Below are 16,045 nucleotides of genomic sequence, written 5' to 3'. Positions count from 1 at the left end.
CACTCTCTCCTGCAGGCTTACGTGATCCAAAATTTTCCCCCTCTTCACCTGCTTCCAAGAGGGGGTTTAATTATTTTAGCCGATGGAAGTTTAATCCTTTACAGAGGACTTTCCAGGACTTTAGCTTGCAAGCTCTGTGCTTCAATCAAAAGGGGAAGGCGGACTTCCTGTTTGAAACCTCCCTGCTTCGGTGCCAAATTAAGATGTTTAAAAATCCAATTTTCCGTTCTACTCATGGGTAGTTGTTTAGAATCAAATTGTCCACAGGAAAAAGTCAGCGCTCTCCGGCAACAGCAGTGCGGCTTCACTCCGTGAAAGAAGCAGTCAATTCGAAGCACCGTGGCGCTCACGGTGGAAGAAGATTGGAAAAAGTTTAAAGTCTATTTATAGAAATATTGTAAAATTAATGAGTGTCAGAAAAATGTTGGAATGAAATTATATGGCTTTAGTAGAAATGTTATAAGGAGTTAAGTATAAATAAGTATTATAGTATTAATGGAAAATAAGGTTAAAATAAGTTAAGATAATTATATGACAGAAAATAGAGAAAGATGGAAAGGAATTGCTGAAACAATTAATAGAAGTGGAATACAAAAAGGGAGGTGAGAGGAGGTCGATGAAACAAGGGATGAAAGATAAGGCATTGAAATGGTATGATGTATGTTTTTAAATTGTTTTTGCTCTGTTTTGTTTAGTCTAATGTGTTAATGTTGCGTTGTGTATTGTTTATATATTGTATTGTATTGTATTGTATTTTCATTTGCTTCTTTTTTCTTCCTTTTCTTTCTCTTCTTTTTTGTAAGGTTTAAAAGTAATAAATATTATTTTTTTAAAAAAAGAATTCATAGAGGGGAGAAACCCTATCAGTGCGTGGAATGTGGAAAGAGCTTCAGTCAGAGCTCCCATCTCACTAAGCATCAGAAAATTCATACAAACGTTGGAAAAACCATTATATAGCTTTAGGAGCCAGGCAATGCGCACCTTTGGTTGATTGACATCTAATGCCCTTTTAAAATGTGGTAGGGAGGGGGTTACAGATGTGTTTTTATATTGTCTTTTTATGTTGTAACTGTCCTGAGACATGTGGGAACAGGAGTCGACTTTTAGAGGCCGATGGGTCTTTGCCCCCCCCCCCCCAATATACAGTCGTACCTCATGTTACGTTTGTTTCAGGTTACGTGTTTTCAGGTTGCATCCCGCGGTGACCTGGAAGTGCCAGAAAGAGTTACTTCCAGGTTTTGCCGCTCACACATGTGCAGACACGTAAAATGACATCACGCGAATGCGCAGAAGCAGCAAATCGCGGCCTTCGGGTGCGCAGACACACAGATGTGGATTGTGTTCCTTTCAGGTTGTGAACAGGGTTCCGGAAACCCAACTGGTTGCAGAGAGCTTTCAGGGCAGCAGCTGAAGAAGGAGCAAAAGAGTTGAGTCAGGTGATTAGCTGTGGGAGGAGCTTATCAGAGCTTGCAGGGCAGCAGCTGAAGGAGCAAAAAGGGTTTTATTGTGTGTGTGTTTCTTGTGGCTGATTAGCTGCTCTCCCTGTGCAAAGGTCAGAGGGGGCAGGGTTTCTGTTGAGTCAGGTGATTAGTTGTGGGAGGAGCTGATCAGAACTTGCAGGGCAGAACAGTTTCATCCATCTTTTAGATTTAGGGGAGCTAGTCTCAAACGTTTGTTGGGGGAGACCTAGGGTTTTTTGGGATGGAGAGTGAAGGAACAGCTGCAGTCGCCTGCGGTTCCTGCACAGTGTTTACCCAGCTCTACCTCTTGTTTAAATCAGAACCAGTAAAGGCGGTGAAAGTCCTGTGTGAGTGTCTGGAGGCAGTTGGAGGATGGATGGCGGCTAACAGATTGAGGTTGAATCCTGACAAGACAGAAGTACTGTTTTGGGGGGACTGTAGGTGGGTGGGTGTGGAGGACTCCCTGGTTCTGAATAGAATAACTGCCCCTAAAAGACCAGGTGCGCAACCTGGGAGTCATTTTGGACTGTCCATGGAGGTGCAGGTCAATTCTGTGTCCAAGGCAGCTGTCTACCTGCTCCATCTGGTACACAGTCAGACCCTACCTATCCCCAGACAGTCTCACCAAAGTGGTGCATGCTCTAGATATCGCTTGCTTGGACTACTGCAGTGCGCTCTGTGTGGGGCTACCTTTGAAGGTGACCTGGAAACTATAGCTAAGCCAGAATGCGGCAGCTAGACTGGTGACTCGGAACGGCTGCCAAGACCATATAACACCGGTCTTGAAAGACCTACATTGGCTCCCAGTATGTTTCTGGGCACAATTCAAAGTGTTGGTGCTGAGCTTTGAAGCCCTAAATGACCTCAGCCCAGTAGACCTGAAGGAACGTCTCCATTGTTGTGCCCGAACACTGAGGTCCATCGCCTTGGGCCTTCTGGCGGTTCCCTCACTGTGAGAACAGAAGCTACAGGGAACCAAGCAGAGGGCCTTCTTGGTGGTGGGGCCCCTCCCTGTGGACTGCCCTCCCATCAGATGTCAAGGAAATAAACAACTATCTGACTTTTAGAAGACATCTGAATGCAGCCCTGTTTAGGGAAGCTTTTAATATTTGATGGACTATTGTATTTTAATATTTTGTTGGAAGCCGCCCAGAGTGGCTGGGGAAACCCAGTTAGATAGGCTGGGTATAAATAAAAAATAAATTATTATTACTACTATTTACACCAAACCGGGAGTGGAGGCTAATGTTGCAGAAGGCAGAATCAGACCACTTTATTCTGCCTTGGTCAGGCCCCACCTAGAATACTATGTTCGATTCTTGGCACCACCATTTAAGTATCTTAAATTTTGTTTGCCAGGAGAAATGAAGAAGGTGGGGGAACACAATCCATATTCCTTTTATAACACGTGGCCACAGTTTATTGAATACATAAATTGTGACGACTGTTGCAAGAATCCACCCAGCACTCATAGGAAAAGGTGGTGTGATCTTTTTTAGAGTAATCAAATGAAACTTTAACACATGGCAGAATGAAAGTCTACAATTCCATCAGGACAAGTTATTTCTTATTTACTGTTGTAACCATTGCTTTCTTTAAAATGATCTTTTGTACCATGGAAATAAATAAAAGCAATATTTTTTTTTCTTTTAAAAAGGAGGTAGAGAAATGATGTGTACTATTCCAATAATTTGCTTATATGTGTTTTCTCTTATTTGGAGACTGTAATTTCACATTATGTGTTTCTGTGTGTTCAGCACACATGATTGCAGGTGAGACTGAATAAAAGACTTCCTAGGAAATTCCCTTTGACTGCTTCTGTATTGTTTCAAATGTGACGTCACTTACAGATAAGAACAAATCATATTTATTACTGATGAATCCTACCATTGTCAGCTCATAAATCTCCAACCCAACAAACGCTGCGCTCAGCATGAGCAGCTGCTTTCTTTCCATTTCTTAGGTAGAAATAACTGTTAATGGGAAGGCAGAAGGGAGATAGACCCTTTCCCTCACCCTTTGGGGATCTGGAGGGCTTCATTTCACCCCTTAGTCCTGCTCCTGAAAGCTTGGCAAATGTGGAGTATTTGCTCACACTCTGCCATGACTTAAAAATGAATCTTCCAAAAAAATAAAAATAAAAATGGTATTGCAGTGCTAAAAAGGCTCAAGAAAGCAATTCCTGTAGTAGCTGCAGTTTGGCAGGGGAAAGGTCTCCCTTGGCAGGTGGTGGACTCTCCTTCCTTGGAGGTTTCTAAGATCGGACGGGCATCTGCCACGGACGCTTTCACTGAGATTCCTGCATTGCTGGGGGTTGGACTAGATGACCCTGGGATCCCCTTCTATCCCTCCCACTCCTGAATTCCAGGATGAGGTTCCTTGCTTCCTGCTGATGTAAAAGGATCATGGGGGGGGGGTGCCCTGTCACAGTCCTGTAACCTCCTATTAATAAAGTGTTTGCCAACAGACTGTCCGTACACCCTTTAAAGCCCACGTCTTCAGCTCCTGCATGGGCTGAGTGTCAGGAGCACCTTCTCTGACCCTTCGATCACAGGACTGCAGCCAAGAGACAAAGCCCCCCCCCCAAAGGGACCGAGGGAGATGCTCAGAGCCCAGCCAAGAGACAAAGGCCCCCCCCCAAAAGGGACCGAGGGAGATGCTCAGAGCCCAGCCAAGAGACAAAGGCCCCCCCAAAAGGGACTGAGGGAGATGCTCAGAGCCCAGCCAAGAGACAAAGGCCCCCCCCCAAGGGACCGAGGGAGATGCTCAGAGCCCAGCCAAGAGACAAAGGCCCCCCCAAAAGGGACTGAGGGAGATGCTCAGAGCCCAGCCAAGAGACAAAGGCCCCCCCAAAAGGGACTGAGGGAGATGCTCAGAGCCCAGCCAAGAGACAAAGGCCCCCCCAAAAGGGACTGAGGGAGATGCTCAGAGCCCAGCCAAGAGACAAAGGCCCCCCCCAAAGGGACCGAGGGAGATGCTCAGAGCCCAGCCAAGAGCCAAAGGCCCCCCCCAAAGGGACCGAGGGAGATGCTCAGAGCCCAGCCAAGAGACAAAGGCCCCCCCCAAAGGGACCGAGGGAGATGCTCAGAGCCCAGCCAAGAGACAAAGGCCCCCCCAAAAAGGGACCGAGGGAGATGCTCAGAGCCCAGCCAAGAGACAAAGGCCCCCCCAAAGGGACCGAGGGAGATGCTCAGAGCCCAGCCAAGAGACAAAGGCCCCCCCCAAAAGGGACCGAGGGAGATGCTCAGAGCCCAGCCAAGAGCCAAAGGACCCCCCAAAAAGAAACCGAGGAAGATGCTCAGAGCCCAGCCAAGAGCCAAGGACCCCCCCCAAAAGGGACCGAGGGAGATGCTCAGAGCCCAGCCAAGAGACAAAGGTCCCCCCCAAAAGGGACCGAGGGAGATGCTCAGAGCCCAGCCAAGAGACAAAGGCCCCCCCAAAAGGGACTGAGGGAGATGCTCAGAGCCCAGCCAAGAGACAAAGGCCCCCCCAAAAGGGACTGAGGGAGATGCTCAGAGCCCAGCCAAGAGACAAAGGCCCCCCCCAAAGGGACCGAGGGAGATGCTCAGAGCCCAGCCAAGAGCCAAAGGCCCCCCCCAAAGGGACCGAGGGAGATGCTCAGAGCCCAGCCAAGAGACAAAGGCCCCCCCCAAAGGGACCGAGGGAGATGCTCAGAGCCCAGCCAAGAGACAAAGGCCCCCCCAAAAAGGGACCGAGGGAGATGCTCAGAGCCCAGCCAAGAGACAAAGGCCCCCCCAAAGGGACCGAGGGAGATGCTCAGAGCCCAGCCAAGAGACAAAGCCCCCCCCCAAAAGGGACCGAGGGAGATGCTCAGAGCCCAGCCAAGAGACAAAGGTCCCCCCCCCCAAAAAGGGACCGAGGGAGATGCTCAGAGCCCAGCCAAGAGACAAAGGTCCCCCCCCCAAAAAAGGGACCGAGGGAGATGCTCAGAGCCCAGCCAAGAGACAAAGGCCCCCCCAAAAGGGACTGAGGGAGATGCTCAGAGCCCAGCCAAGAGACAAAGGCCCCCCCAAAAGGGACCGAGGGAGATGCTCAGAGCCCAGACAAGAGCCAAAGGCCCCCCCCCAAAGGGACCGAGGGAGATGCTCAGAGCCCAGCCAAGAGCCAAAGGACCCCCCCCCAAAAAAAGGACTGAGGGAGATGCTCAGAGCCCAGCCAAGAGCCAAAGGACCCCCCCAAAAAAAGGGACCGAGGGAGATGCTCAGAGCCCAGACAAGAGCCAAAGGCCCCCCCCCAAAAGGGACCGTGGGAGATGCTCAGAGCCCAGCCAAGAGCCAAAGGCCCCCCCAAAAAAGGGACCGTGGGAGATGCTCAGAGCCCAGCCAAGAGCCAAAGGACCCCCCCAAAAAAAGGGACTGAGGGAGATGCTCAGAGCCCAGACAAGAGACAAAGCCCCCCCCCAAAAGCATCCCTTACCATAGGCATAGCCAGGGGGGCAGCTACCCCCTCTAAATGCATAAAAAAATAATAAAGGGAAGTGAGCTGCCTTCCTAGAGAGGCCAGGAAGCAAGGGGGGGCAGGTCCTCCAGAGCCAAGGCCCCTCCCCCCCCCCAGTCCTTTCCCGCTTTGGTGTCTCTCCTGCAAGGGCTGCCTCGCTCTCCCCTCCTGGGATCTGGTGAGTCTCCTCTCTCTCTGGGATCTGGTGGGGGTCCCAGGGCTGTAGCAGGGGAGGGGGCCTGGGGGGGGCGGATTAGGGAGGAGGGGGTCCTGCCAGGGAGGGGCCAGGTCTGCAGCGCTCTCCTTCCTGCAGATCAGAGGGTCCCAAACTCATTTCGCCCTCCCCTTTCAGAAAAACAATGATCCTCCCACGAAATCTCATTTCTTTAAACAAAGGAGTCCCTGGGACCTTAACTCTCTGTCTCTCAGGGTCACTGCACAACAGAGGAAACATCTGCAAATGGTATTCCAAAGCTGGACGAGGAGGTGGACTAGCCCCCCCCCCAAGAAAACCCCCAGGGAGGGAGGAAGAAAAGGTGGGAGAGAAAGGCCAGGAATAAAGAGAGTGATCCCAGCCCATAGTCTGGCTGCTGCATTGGGGACCAGTTTCCCAGTGTCTCCCAGGGCAGCCCCCCATGGAGGCCACGGCAGCAATCCCCTCGCACCCAGAGCAGGGCATCCCAGGACCACATCCTCTCTCTCCCAAAGGGATTGTTGCTGGAAAACCAGCCGAGCCGGAAATGGGCGCTGCTACTCACTGAGGCTCCAGGGACCTGGGCATCAACGGCTGTGCATATGTTAAGCTATCTAAGAGAGTAATCATAATAAATTGGCTGCCTAAATTTCAAGGGAAATGTCTTTGGCCCCGTCCACTTGGCCCTCAGGGGGTTGGCCAGAAACATACCTGGCCCTCGGAGCAAAGAAAAGGGGACCCCACCCAGGAGTCTGTCTGGAGAGCAGCAGAGAGTCCAAGTGCAAGAAAAGGAGATAGAAGCAGGGGAGAAATGTGCCCAGAAGTGGGGGTGGGGGGGAGCAACTCCTGAGGACCCCCAGGTGAGGACCCCTACTAGAGCCAAGCATCCATTATTCACAAGATACAAATGACTTCCTTGTCAGTCAGTTCTGACTTCATGCATTGACTGGAAGGCAGGAGAAACCAGGCTGATTCATCTCCCAGAAATCCCTTCAGTTGCCTCCACATTTTGCATTGTTAGAAGGCTAGAGACTTATTTCGTCTCCTCTTTCTTTTAAAAAAGATAGCTCATGGTCTGGGATGCGGTGCAGTCCAGCCCTGGTTCCCTCCAAGACTCATCCATGCTTGCTCAGGGAACCATCCCCCCCCCCCCCGTCCTACAGATTCTGTAACAGAACAATGTGTTTGCTTTGTAGGATTTGCTGCAGCTTCACATTAATACGGACAGAACCTGGCAGAAGACCAAAGTGTTCCTTCCGATCTCTCAGAGGCTTCCTGAGAGCACAGATGAATGTGCGAGACCCAGCTGGCCCTGAAGCAAGAAGAGGCCATGCCAACCAAATTGGGAGCAGTGGGGGGTTCTGGGAAAACTCTGTGCAGAAGATCCTGGGTGAGGAGGACACCCTCCGCTCAGAGGTGCAGAGCCAGCAGGTGAGACAGTTCTGCTGCGAGGAGGCCAAAGGACCCCGAGAGATTTGCAGCCGACTCTACCAATTTTGCCACCAGTGGCTGAAGCCGGAAAGGCATACGAAAGCTGAGATGCTGGACCTGGTGATCTTGGAGCAGTTCCTGGCTGTCCTTCCCCCGGAGATGGAGAGCTGGGTGAGGGACTGTGGAGCGGAGACCAGTTCACAGGCGGTGGCCCTGGCCGAAGGTTTCCTCCTGAGTCAGGTAGAGGAGAGAAAGCAGGTGAGAGAGACCTTTCTCTGGATACTCCCAAGGGGCTCCAAGCAGGACAGAGAACTTCCCATAATGGTCTGCTGATGGCCCATCCTTTTTCTGGGAAGGCATCCATGGAATGAGATCTCACACCCTTCAAGTCTTTGTTATTCTCTTTCTAGTATTTCTCCCCATTCTCTGTTTTGAATCCTTGTTTCTTTCTCAGGGAAAGGATCTCTTTGCAGAAATGGACCTGGATTCCTGTGAGGCAGAGAGGCCTCCGTTGGACACCAGAGAGAGGCCACTGGGTAAGGAGAAAGGTGGTTTTTCTCCTTTTGGTCTCATTCTGTTGGTTTTCCAACTTGTCTGAGGGTTCTTTTCATCTTGTTTTGGGGGGAGACAGTTGGGAACAGGGGTCCAGAGGAGGGGAGATGTATTTTTGCACAATTAACATATACAATTTGGGACGCAGGTGGCGCTGTGCGTTAAGCCACAGAGCCTAGGACTTGCTGATCAGAAGGTCGGCGGTTCAAATCCCTGCGACGGGTTGAGCTCCCATTGCTCGGTCCTTGCTCCTGCCATCCTAGCAGTTCGAAAGCACGTCAAAGTGCAAGTAGATAAATAGGTACCGCTCCAGCGGGAAGGTGAACGATGTTTCCGTGCGATGCCCTGGTTCGCCAGAAGCAGCTTAGTCATGCTGGCCACATGACCCAGAAGCTGTACGCCTGCTCCCTTGGCCAATAAAGCAAGATGAGCACCGCAACCCCAGAGTCGGCCACAACTGAACCTAATGGTCAGGGGTCCCTTTACCTTTACCTAACATATGAAATGGGCACAAAGTTCCTAATGCACTCAGCAGGTAAGGCTTCTCAAAGGCCCATCTATAGTTAGAGATGCCCTGTTTCACCTGTGAGAGAAGCAGGCACTCCTGGCATCCTGATTACCTTTTCTCTCTTGCAGGTGACAGAAGGCTGCCGGCTAGACCTCGTGATCCGCCTTTTCATGGGGGCAGAAGGGGAACAGTGGCTGTGGAACCAGATCAGGTCAGGGGAAGCTGCCTTGTGGGGTCAGAGGCCGAGGGATGGAGCAATGTCATGGACTGGTTGGGCACAGAGGAATGGTGGGAGGAAGCAGCCGGGGAACCAGGAAGGGAAGACGACTCTGAGCCCAAGGAGTGGAGGTGGAAGAAGGATGAGCAGTCAGAAGGAGAAGAGGGAGAAGCCTGGGAAGAGGAGGTGTCAGAAGCTGAAGGGATAACAGGGCTTTGTGAGCTGGGAGACTCTGTGGCAGAATGCAGTGCAGAATCAGAGGCAGAAGAGGAAGGAGGCGAGTGGAGGAGGGAGGTCAAGAGGCAGAGGTGAGTCAGGAGAAGGAGGAGCCACTGGGAGCTCCCTCTCCTTCTGCCAGGAGCCACCCTCCCTGCTTGTCTCTCAGAGCCAGGAAACGTCTGACAATGGAGGAGCAAAGGCAGGCTGCACATTGGCGCACTGTTCAATCACTTGTCAGAAACCCCAGAGAGGAGGGGACTTGGAAAGCTGTGGGGAGTGGGGAGCCTTGCCTCTTGGCAACTGATTTCATGGAGGAAGACCCTGTCATGGAATTCTACTCAATATTGATCCAGAGCAGAACTCCAATATATAGTTAGCAGAGTAAAATTTAAACATGTTACAGGATTCCCAAAAAAATAGACCAGAGGCAATTGTATTTCATTCATCAGAGCTTTACTGCTACTGAAGACTAATGAGCATAATGGTCACAAATCCAATACATTCAGGATTGGCACTGCCCATAAGAAATCCAGTTGCAGCAGTCTTAACATAAATTCTTACCATAACTTATAATAAGTCTAAACCTTAACACTAAGCATACTGTGTACAGAACATCAGAAAGAACCGAGACAGAAAGAGAAAGTGAAACCCAGGCTCCTTCTGGCCTCTTCTTATAGTCAGCATGACCTTACAGAAGAGATAACAGAACCAATTTAAACCAACTGTACTCACTTTCTCCGAAGGAATAACCCAAACACCAGGAACTCACTGCTTGTTTCTTCCAGAGCCCTCTTGAATTAATTAGAATAGGAAAGAGCTCTACATATCAGATCAATACTTTCTGTACTAAGAAATGCAAACCGACAACCTCCCCATTTATTTTGTGAAGGAAGTACTGGTATGCAAAACACTTATAGAAAAACATTTACACAAAACAGCTATCTTATAAACCTTAGCTTATCTTATCATCATCTCATCTTTTCTTATTTTAACTTATCTTATCATCTTATCTATAATATATAAACTCCACTCAAATATATAAACCAAGGCCTGAAAGCCACACTTTATAGCAGGCAGGTCCAATGTCCATTTTGGGGACCTAAAGCCCAACAATTTCAATCCGAAAAAAAAGTCAGCAACTTTGGTCAGCCCTCACACATGTTTACTACATCAAATCTGACCTTCTTTGAAAAAGGTTTGGGCACCCCTGCTTTATAGTGAAGGGAGAAGGGAACGGTTAATCATTAATATTATCTACACATAGTAAATTCCAGCACTCTGCTAGGATGGCTACACAAGCTCAAACTCAAAAATGCAGTTATTTGCAAAGTCTAAATCAGACAGGTCAGGAGGCCGTTTCCTGTCTAACCAGCTATCTGAAACTGCTGATGTTAGCTACAGGTCAGAAGGTCGTTTCCTGCCTAGCCAGAAACTGCTGTCAACTAAAAACCACTAGCAAGATGTTTCCTGCTTTGCTTCTGCTTTAAGTAATGCAAGATAAGAAGAGATACAAGGGAATGCTTAGCTAGCAAAAGAAGACACGTGTACAAGGAGGTGGGAGGGGGTGCTTACTGAGCAAAGAAAATGCTTAACCAGCAGAGGAAGTGCTTAGCTAGCAGCCTTAGCCAGCAAATATTGATATGCCCTAAAAGGGAATGAGTTGAAAACTTGCCAGCTGATTGGGGAAGGTTTGGGGGAGGTCTGGGAGGTGGGTAAATACTCTCAAAGTATAAGAAGGCTTGCAAATGCGTATTGCTTTACAGTCAGATTTCAGAAACTATATTCTGCTGGCTGTCTCTGTGCACAGATTTGCAATAAAACTCTTTTCTCCAAAGAAGAAACTTTCCTGGAATTTTTTTATTCTCTTCTCGGTCCTGGGGACGCGGGTAAGCAATTCTCTGGCAAAGTAAAGGGCCTAAGCCTACAGCTTGGTGCATTGGCCGGGAATCTTGGCCCCACCCCAGAGGGCCGGGGAGGGCCAGGCTCGACCTCGGTGAACAGCTCGGATCGGCGTTTTGCAGGCTCCAAGCGCGCACCCTGCCAATTCGTGGGGGGAACCAGCCACACCGCTCCGGAGTGGAGACACAGGTCGAGGGAGAAAAGAGAACTGGCCAGAAGGGGTCTGCAGCGAAAAAAGGTAAGCCCAAGGGAAAGGGCGAGGCCTGATCAGCCTCACCTGGCTGTGGCAGTACAGTGCCAGCCAGGAACAAGGGGATTGGTTGTGCAGTACAGTGCCAGCCACCAGGAATAAGGGGACTGGTTGTGCAGGAGAATGCCACCAGCATAAATTTGGAACAGAGGAAGGAGGGGAAATTATATTGATGTGATTTGTATGTTGTGTGTGTTGCATGTCAGATACTCCGGTGATTGAATTGTCGAGTGTGGGCCGGGGTATTAGTGCCCCTTGGTCGAGCGATTGCAGGGTTGTGCGTTTTCTGCCAGGGCGACCTCGTGCAGGCCACAATCTGTATTATTTGGTGTGTGAAAGAATTTATAACCCAGTTAGGAGAGGAGTATCTGAAGGAAAAAAAAAAAAAAAATGGGGTCTGGGGCAAGCCAATGTAGTCCCCTGGAATGCTTTTTAAACAATTGGAAAGCCGCCACAAAAAGTTATGACTGGGGAATTAAATTAAGAAGACAGAGAATGAGGACATTGTGTGAAGTTGACTGGCCCGCACAAACTAATTGGCCGTCAGGAGGAAGCTTTGATTTGCAACTAATCAGTCCATTATATCAGAACATATTGAATGCCCACCCCGACCAAATCCCTTACATTTCTACTTGGAAAACCAATGTAGAAAAGAACCCACCATGGTTGAAAGCCTGCCAAGGCGACGCCCCACAAAGTACAGTTTGTGCAGTTCGACCGGCAGGGAAGTCAGAAAAGCCCCCAGTGATACCAGACCCAGAAGATGAGGAGGGGGAAGTCATCAAACCACCGCCACCCTATGCTCCACCAACTGCCCCTCTGGCAAATCCCCCAGGCCCAGGTCTCCAGGCACCGGGAGGAGCCGGTCCCCAGGCCCAAGCAAGCCCTGCACCAAGTCTAGAAAAAAGGGACAGCAACTTGTTAATGAATGATGAGTTAGAGGAAAAGAAGGAGGAAGAAGATGATGAGGAATTTATAGAGGAGTTGATAAGATGGACTGAGAAGAATATGAGGTGGACCACGGAACAGGAGGAACGCATTACGGCATACGTAAGCCCCTATGCGGAAAAATTGGATGTGAGTCCCTTGTTAGTTGAGGCAGCAGAATGCTGCACCCCTGACAAGAGAAAGAGATGGCAACGTAAGTGGGGACAGGCAGCGAAGAAAGTTATGTCTCATAGACAGTATGAGAAAACCAGGAGGGATCAGGCAGCCGGAGTACTACCCCTCCGAAGGGTTTATGACCCACCGGGACCTCCAGGAGCTAATGGGGCAGCAGCAGAACGGACCTACACGGTCCAGCATATACCCTTTTCGAGTGCAGATGTCTGTAATTGGAGAAATCAAAATCCTTCATTTGAGGAAAACCCAGCGAAAATCATAAAGCTGTTTGAAGGGATTTTTAAAACTTATAATCCCACCTTTGATGATGTGCAGTATTTAATGGATGCGCTGCTAACCACAGAAGAGACTAGGCGCATCCATGCTGAAGCCCGAGCACACATGAGAGCGCAGGGAGTGCAGGATCCAGCTATTGCAGCAGGGTACCCTGAAAACACCCCGAATTGGGATTATCAAACTACTGGTGGCCAGAACATCCTCACTACCTACCGCCAGAATGTATTAAATGGAATGAGAAGGGCAGCCAGGAAACCCACCAACTTTGTAAAGGTTAGAGAGGTAGTGCAGGGAAATGAAGAGGCCCCAGGAGCATATTTAGAACGCCTGAAGGAAGCTTACCGCCAGTATACTCCTGTGGACCCAGATGAGGCTGCCAACGCCCCTATCTTAAAAGCTGCCTTTGTAGCGCAAGCGGCAGCCGATGTCCGTCGAAAGATTCAAAAAAACGAGGGGTTCATGGGCCACACCCTAGAGTGGATGTTAGAACTGGCTCAAACCACCTATAATCAGAGGGAGGAAGAGGCGCAGAAGAAAAAGGAGAAGTATCAAGCAAAGAAGTTGATGGCGCTACAGGCTACCGCACCCACCCCTCAGGGAAGAGGAAGTGCCCGGGGAGGAGGGCAAGGCCGTCTGGGAAGGAACCAGTGCGCCATCTGCCGGCAGGAAGGGCACTGGAAAAGAGAATGCCCACAGGCTCACTCAGGTGGAAGGGGAAGAGGAGAGCGAATCCCAGGCCCAATCCCCGAGGGACCTGGACAGGGACTGAGACCCTGGACATCGGCAAATGCAGGCAGGGGTAGAGGACGTGGACAAGGGCCTCCCTGGCACCCTCCAGCCCAAAGACAACCCGGCGCAATGAGCCTGAGAGAAGAGGAAGAATATTAGGACAGACCGGGCCCAGCTGATTTAGGTTCCCGTGAGCCCATGGTCAAAATACAAACAGGGAACCGAACCATCCCCTTCATGGTTGACACAGGAGCCGCCCACTCTGTTTTGCCAGTACCAGTGTCCAAGCCCACCAAGCAAACAATTAACATAATAGGAGCTACGGGCAAATCACAAAGAGCCCCATTCCTGCAATCTGTTGTCTGTCGCCTGGGTGGCCAAGTGGTCCAACACAAGTTTTTGTATATACCAGAGTGCCCTATCCCATTATTGGGCCGAGACCTGCTATCAAAATTGCAAGCCCAGATCTCCTTCCAACCAACAGGGGAAGTGGCAATGACCACAGGGCCGGCAGGGGAGTTCTCCTTAGAGGTACCCTTGAGGGAACATTGGCGCTTAATGATGGTAAAAGAAGAGGAGGGGATTATTCCAGAAGACCTCCTGCAAAAGGTTAACCCTGGTGTATGGGCAGAAGGCAACCCGCCCGGAATGGCAAAGAACATCCCACCTATAATAGTCAAGCCCAAACCGTTCGCCAACCCTGTGGCTGTGAACCAGTACCCTATCCCCCGGCGAGCTGCAGAAGGAGTATGGGTACATTTGGAACGGTTACTTCGCCATGGCATCCTGAGGCAGTGTCAATCTCAGTGGAACACCCCACTCTTGCCGGTGAAGAAGGAAGATAACTCGTATCGCCCGGTCCAAGACCTTAGATTAGTTAACCAAGCCGTGGAAACCCTCCACCCCAATGTGCCCAATCCTTACACGCTGTTGAGTCTAATCCCTCCCACCGCATGTTATTTCACAGTACTGGACTTGAAGGATGCATTCTTTTGTTGCCGTTTGGCAGAAGAAAGCCAACCCCTGTTTGCATTTCAATGGACAGATCCAGGAACAGGCACCAGGGTGCAATACACGTGGACAAGGCTTCCACAAGGCTTCAAGAATTCTCCAACCCTTTTTGGGGTTGCATTGGCCTCGGACCTGTCTAGCTTCCCCACCAGCCCACACAGGATTCTGTTGCAGTACGCAGATGACCTTCTTTTGGCCTGTTCAGACGAGGACACGTGTATGGAAGCCACCAAGGACTTGTTAAATCATCTGGCTGAAGCAGGATACCGAGTATCTAAGAAAAAGGCCCAAATATGCCAACCCATCGTAAAATACCTTGGATTTGATATATCCCATCAGCGACGGACCCTAAGGGAAGAAAGGAAGCAAGCCATCATCCAGATTCCAGAGCCAAAGAATCGCAGGGAACTTCGTGGTTTTTTGGGCTCGGCAGGATTCTGTAGAATATGGATACCAAACTACAGCACAATTGCCAAGCCTCTGCATGAATCAACCAGAGGAACTGAAAAGGACCCCTTTGTGTGGAAAGAAGAGCAACAACAGGCCTTCAAGGATCTGAAAAGGGCATTGCAGCAAGCACCAGCGCTGGGCATCCCAAATCCTGAAAAGCCTTTCTCCCTGTTTGTGGATGAAGACCAGGGAACAGCAAAGGGAGTGCTATGTCAAAAATTGGGAAGCTGGCAGCAGCCCGTGGCATACCTATCTGAGCGCCTGACGCCTACAGAACAAGGCTTACCACCGTGCATGAGAGCAGTTGTGGCAGTAGCCACCCTATTGAACAAAGCAGACAAATTTACTTTTGGCCAAGACACTGTTTGTGTGACCCCGCATGCAGTCCCAGCTCTGCTTGACATGAAGGGCACCTATTTCCTCTCCCAAGCAAAAATGAGAAAGTGCCAGATGTTATTGTTGCACCCACGTTTGAAGTTCCAGGTCACCACCGCCCTCAACCCAGCTACCCTGTTGCCGGTAGGAGAAGGTGAGGAGAAGACGCACGACTGCATTGAAGTAATGGACGAAGTATATTCCAGCAGGCCTGATCTCAAAGACGAAGCAGACCCCCACTGGCTTTCATGGTTTGTGGATGGAAGCAGCTTTGTCGAGGCTGGGCAGCGAAAAGCAGGCTATGCAGTGGTAGCCCTGGACGACCAGGTGGTCGAAGCAAAGTCACTCCCGCCTGGAACATCGGCCCAGCTGGCAGAACTAACTGCGCTTACCAGAGCCCTGAGCCTGGCAAAGGGACAGAAGATAAACATCTATACTGATTCTAAGTATGCATTCCTGACCTTACACGCCCATGGAGCCTTATGGAAAGAGAGAGGTTTGCTTACCTCCAGAGGAAACCAGGTGGCCCACCCACAAGCTTTGTTGAACCTTCTGGATGCTGTATGGGAGCCTGAAGCGGTAGCAGTTATCCATTGCTATGGCCACAAGACTGGACCAGGGGAAGTGGCCAGAGGAAATCGATTGGCAGACAAAGTGGCCAAAGAAGCAGCCCGGGAACTGGCCCCCGCTTCGGTTATTGGAGCCCTGGTCCCAGAAGAGATTTTAAGCACCACTGACAAGCCAGCTTATACGAAGCAGGAAAGGGACACTGCAGATGCTCAGGAGCTGACATTGTCCAAAGAAGGATGGTACCTTACCCCTGATGACAGGATATGGATTCCAGAGTCCCTTTCTCGGCAGGTTACTCAGAGATACCATGATTCAACCCACATAG

General features: G+C 50.2%; 1 protein-coding gene and 1 long non-coding RNA gene across 4 annotated transcripts in view; one reads left to right on the top strand and one right to left on the bottom strand.

Moving 5' to 3' along the window:
• The window catches only part of LOC309369078 (uncharacterized protein), a 421,063-nt gene that overhangs the window by 20,226 nt on the left and 384,792 nt on the right, over positions 1–16,045 (top strand). The window contains exon 2 of one of the 3 annotated variants that reach the window (XM_081909689.1): positions 7,997–8,078. The exons of 1 other annotated variant lie outside the window; for it this stretch is intronic. In XM_081909689.1, the coding sequence (XP_081765815.1) occupies positions 7,997–8,078 (82 nt within the window). Of the gene's footprint in view, positions 1–6,044; positions 6,097–7,996; positions 8,079–16,045 lie in introns of those variants that run through there. One more of the 3 variants, XM_081909690.1, reaches the window with a different exon arrangement.
• Positions 1–16,045, bottom strand: part of LOC309369415 — a 48,194-nt gene that overhangs the window by 14,976 nt on the left and 17,173 nt on the right. The gene's annotated exons all lie outside the window — the stretch shown is intronic.

Source organism: Podarcis melisellensis, assembly GCF_964234715.1.
Source record: "Podarcis melisellensis genome assembly, chromosome: 4".
NCBI classification, from domain to species: Eukaryota; Metazoa; Chordata; class Lepidosauria; order Squamata; family Lacertidae; genus Podarcis; species Podarcis melisellensis.
The sequence above is the reverse complement of the archived record's forward strand: the minus strand, read 5'-3'. Positions and strand labels throughout refer to the sequence as shown.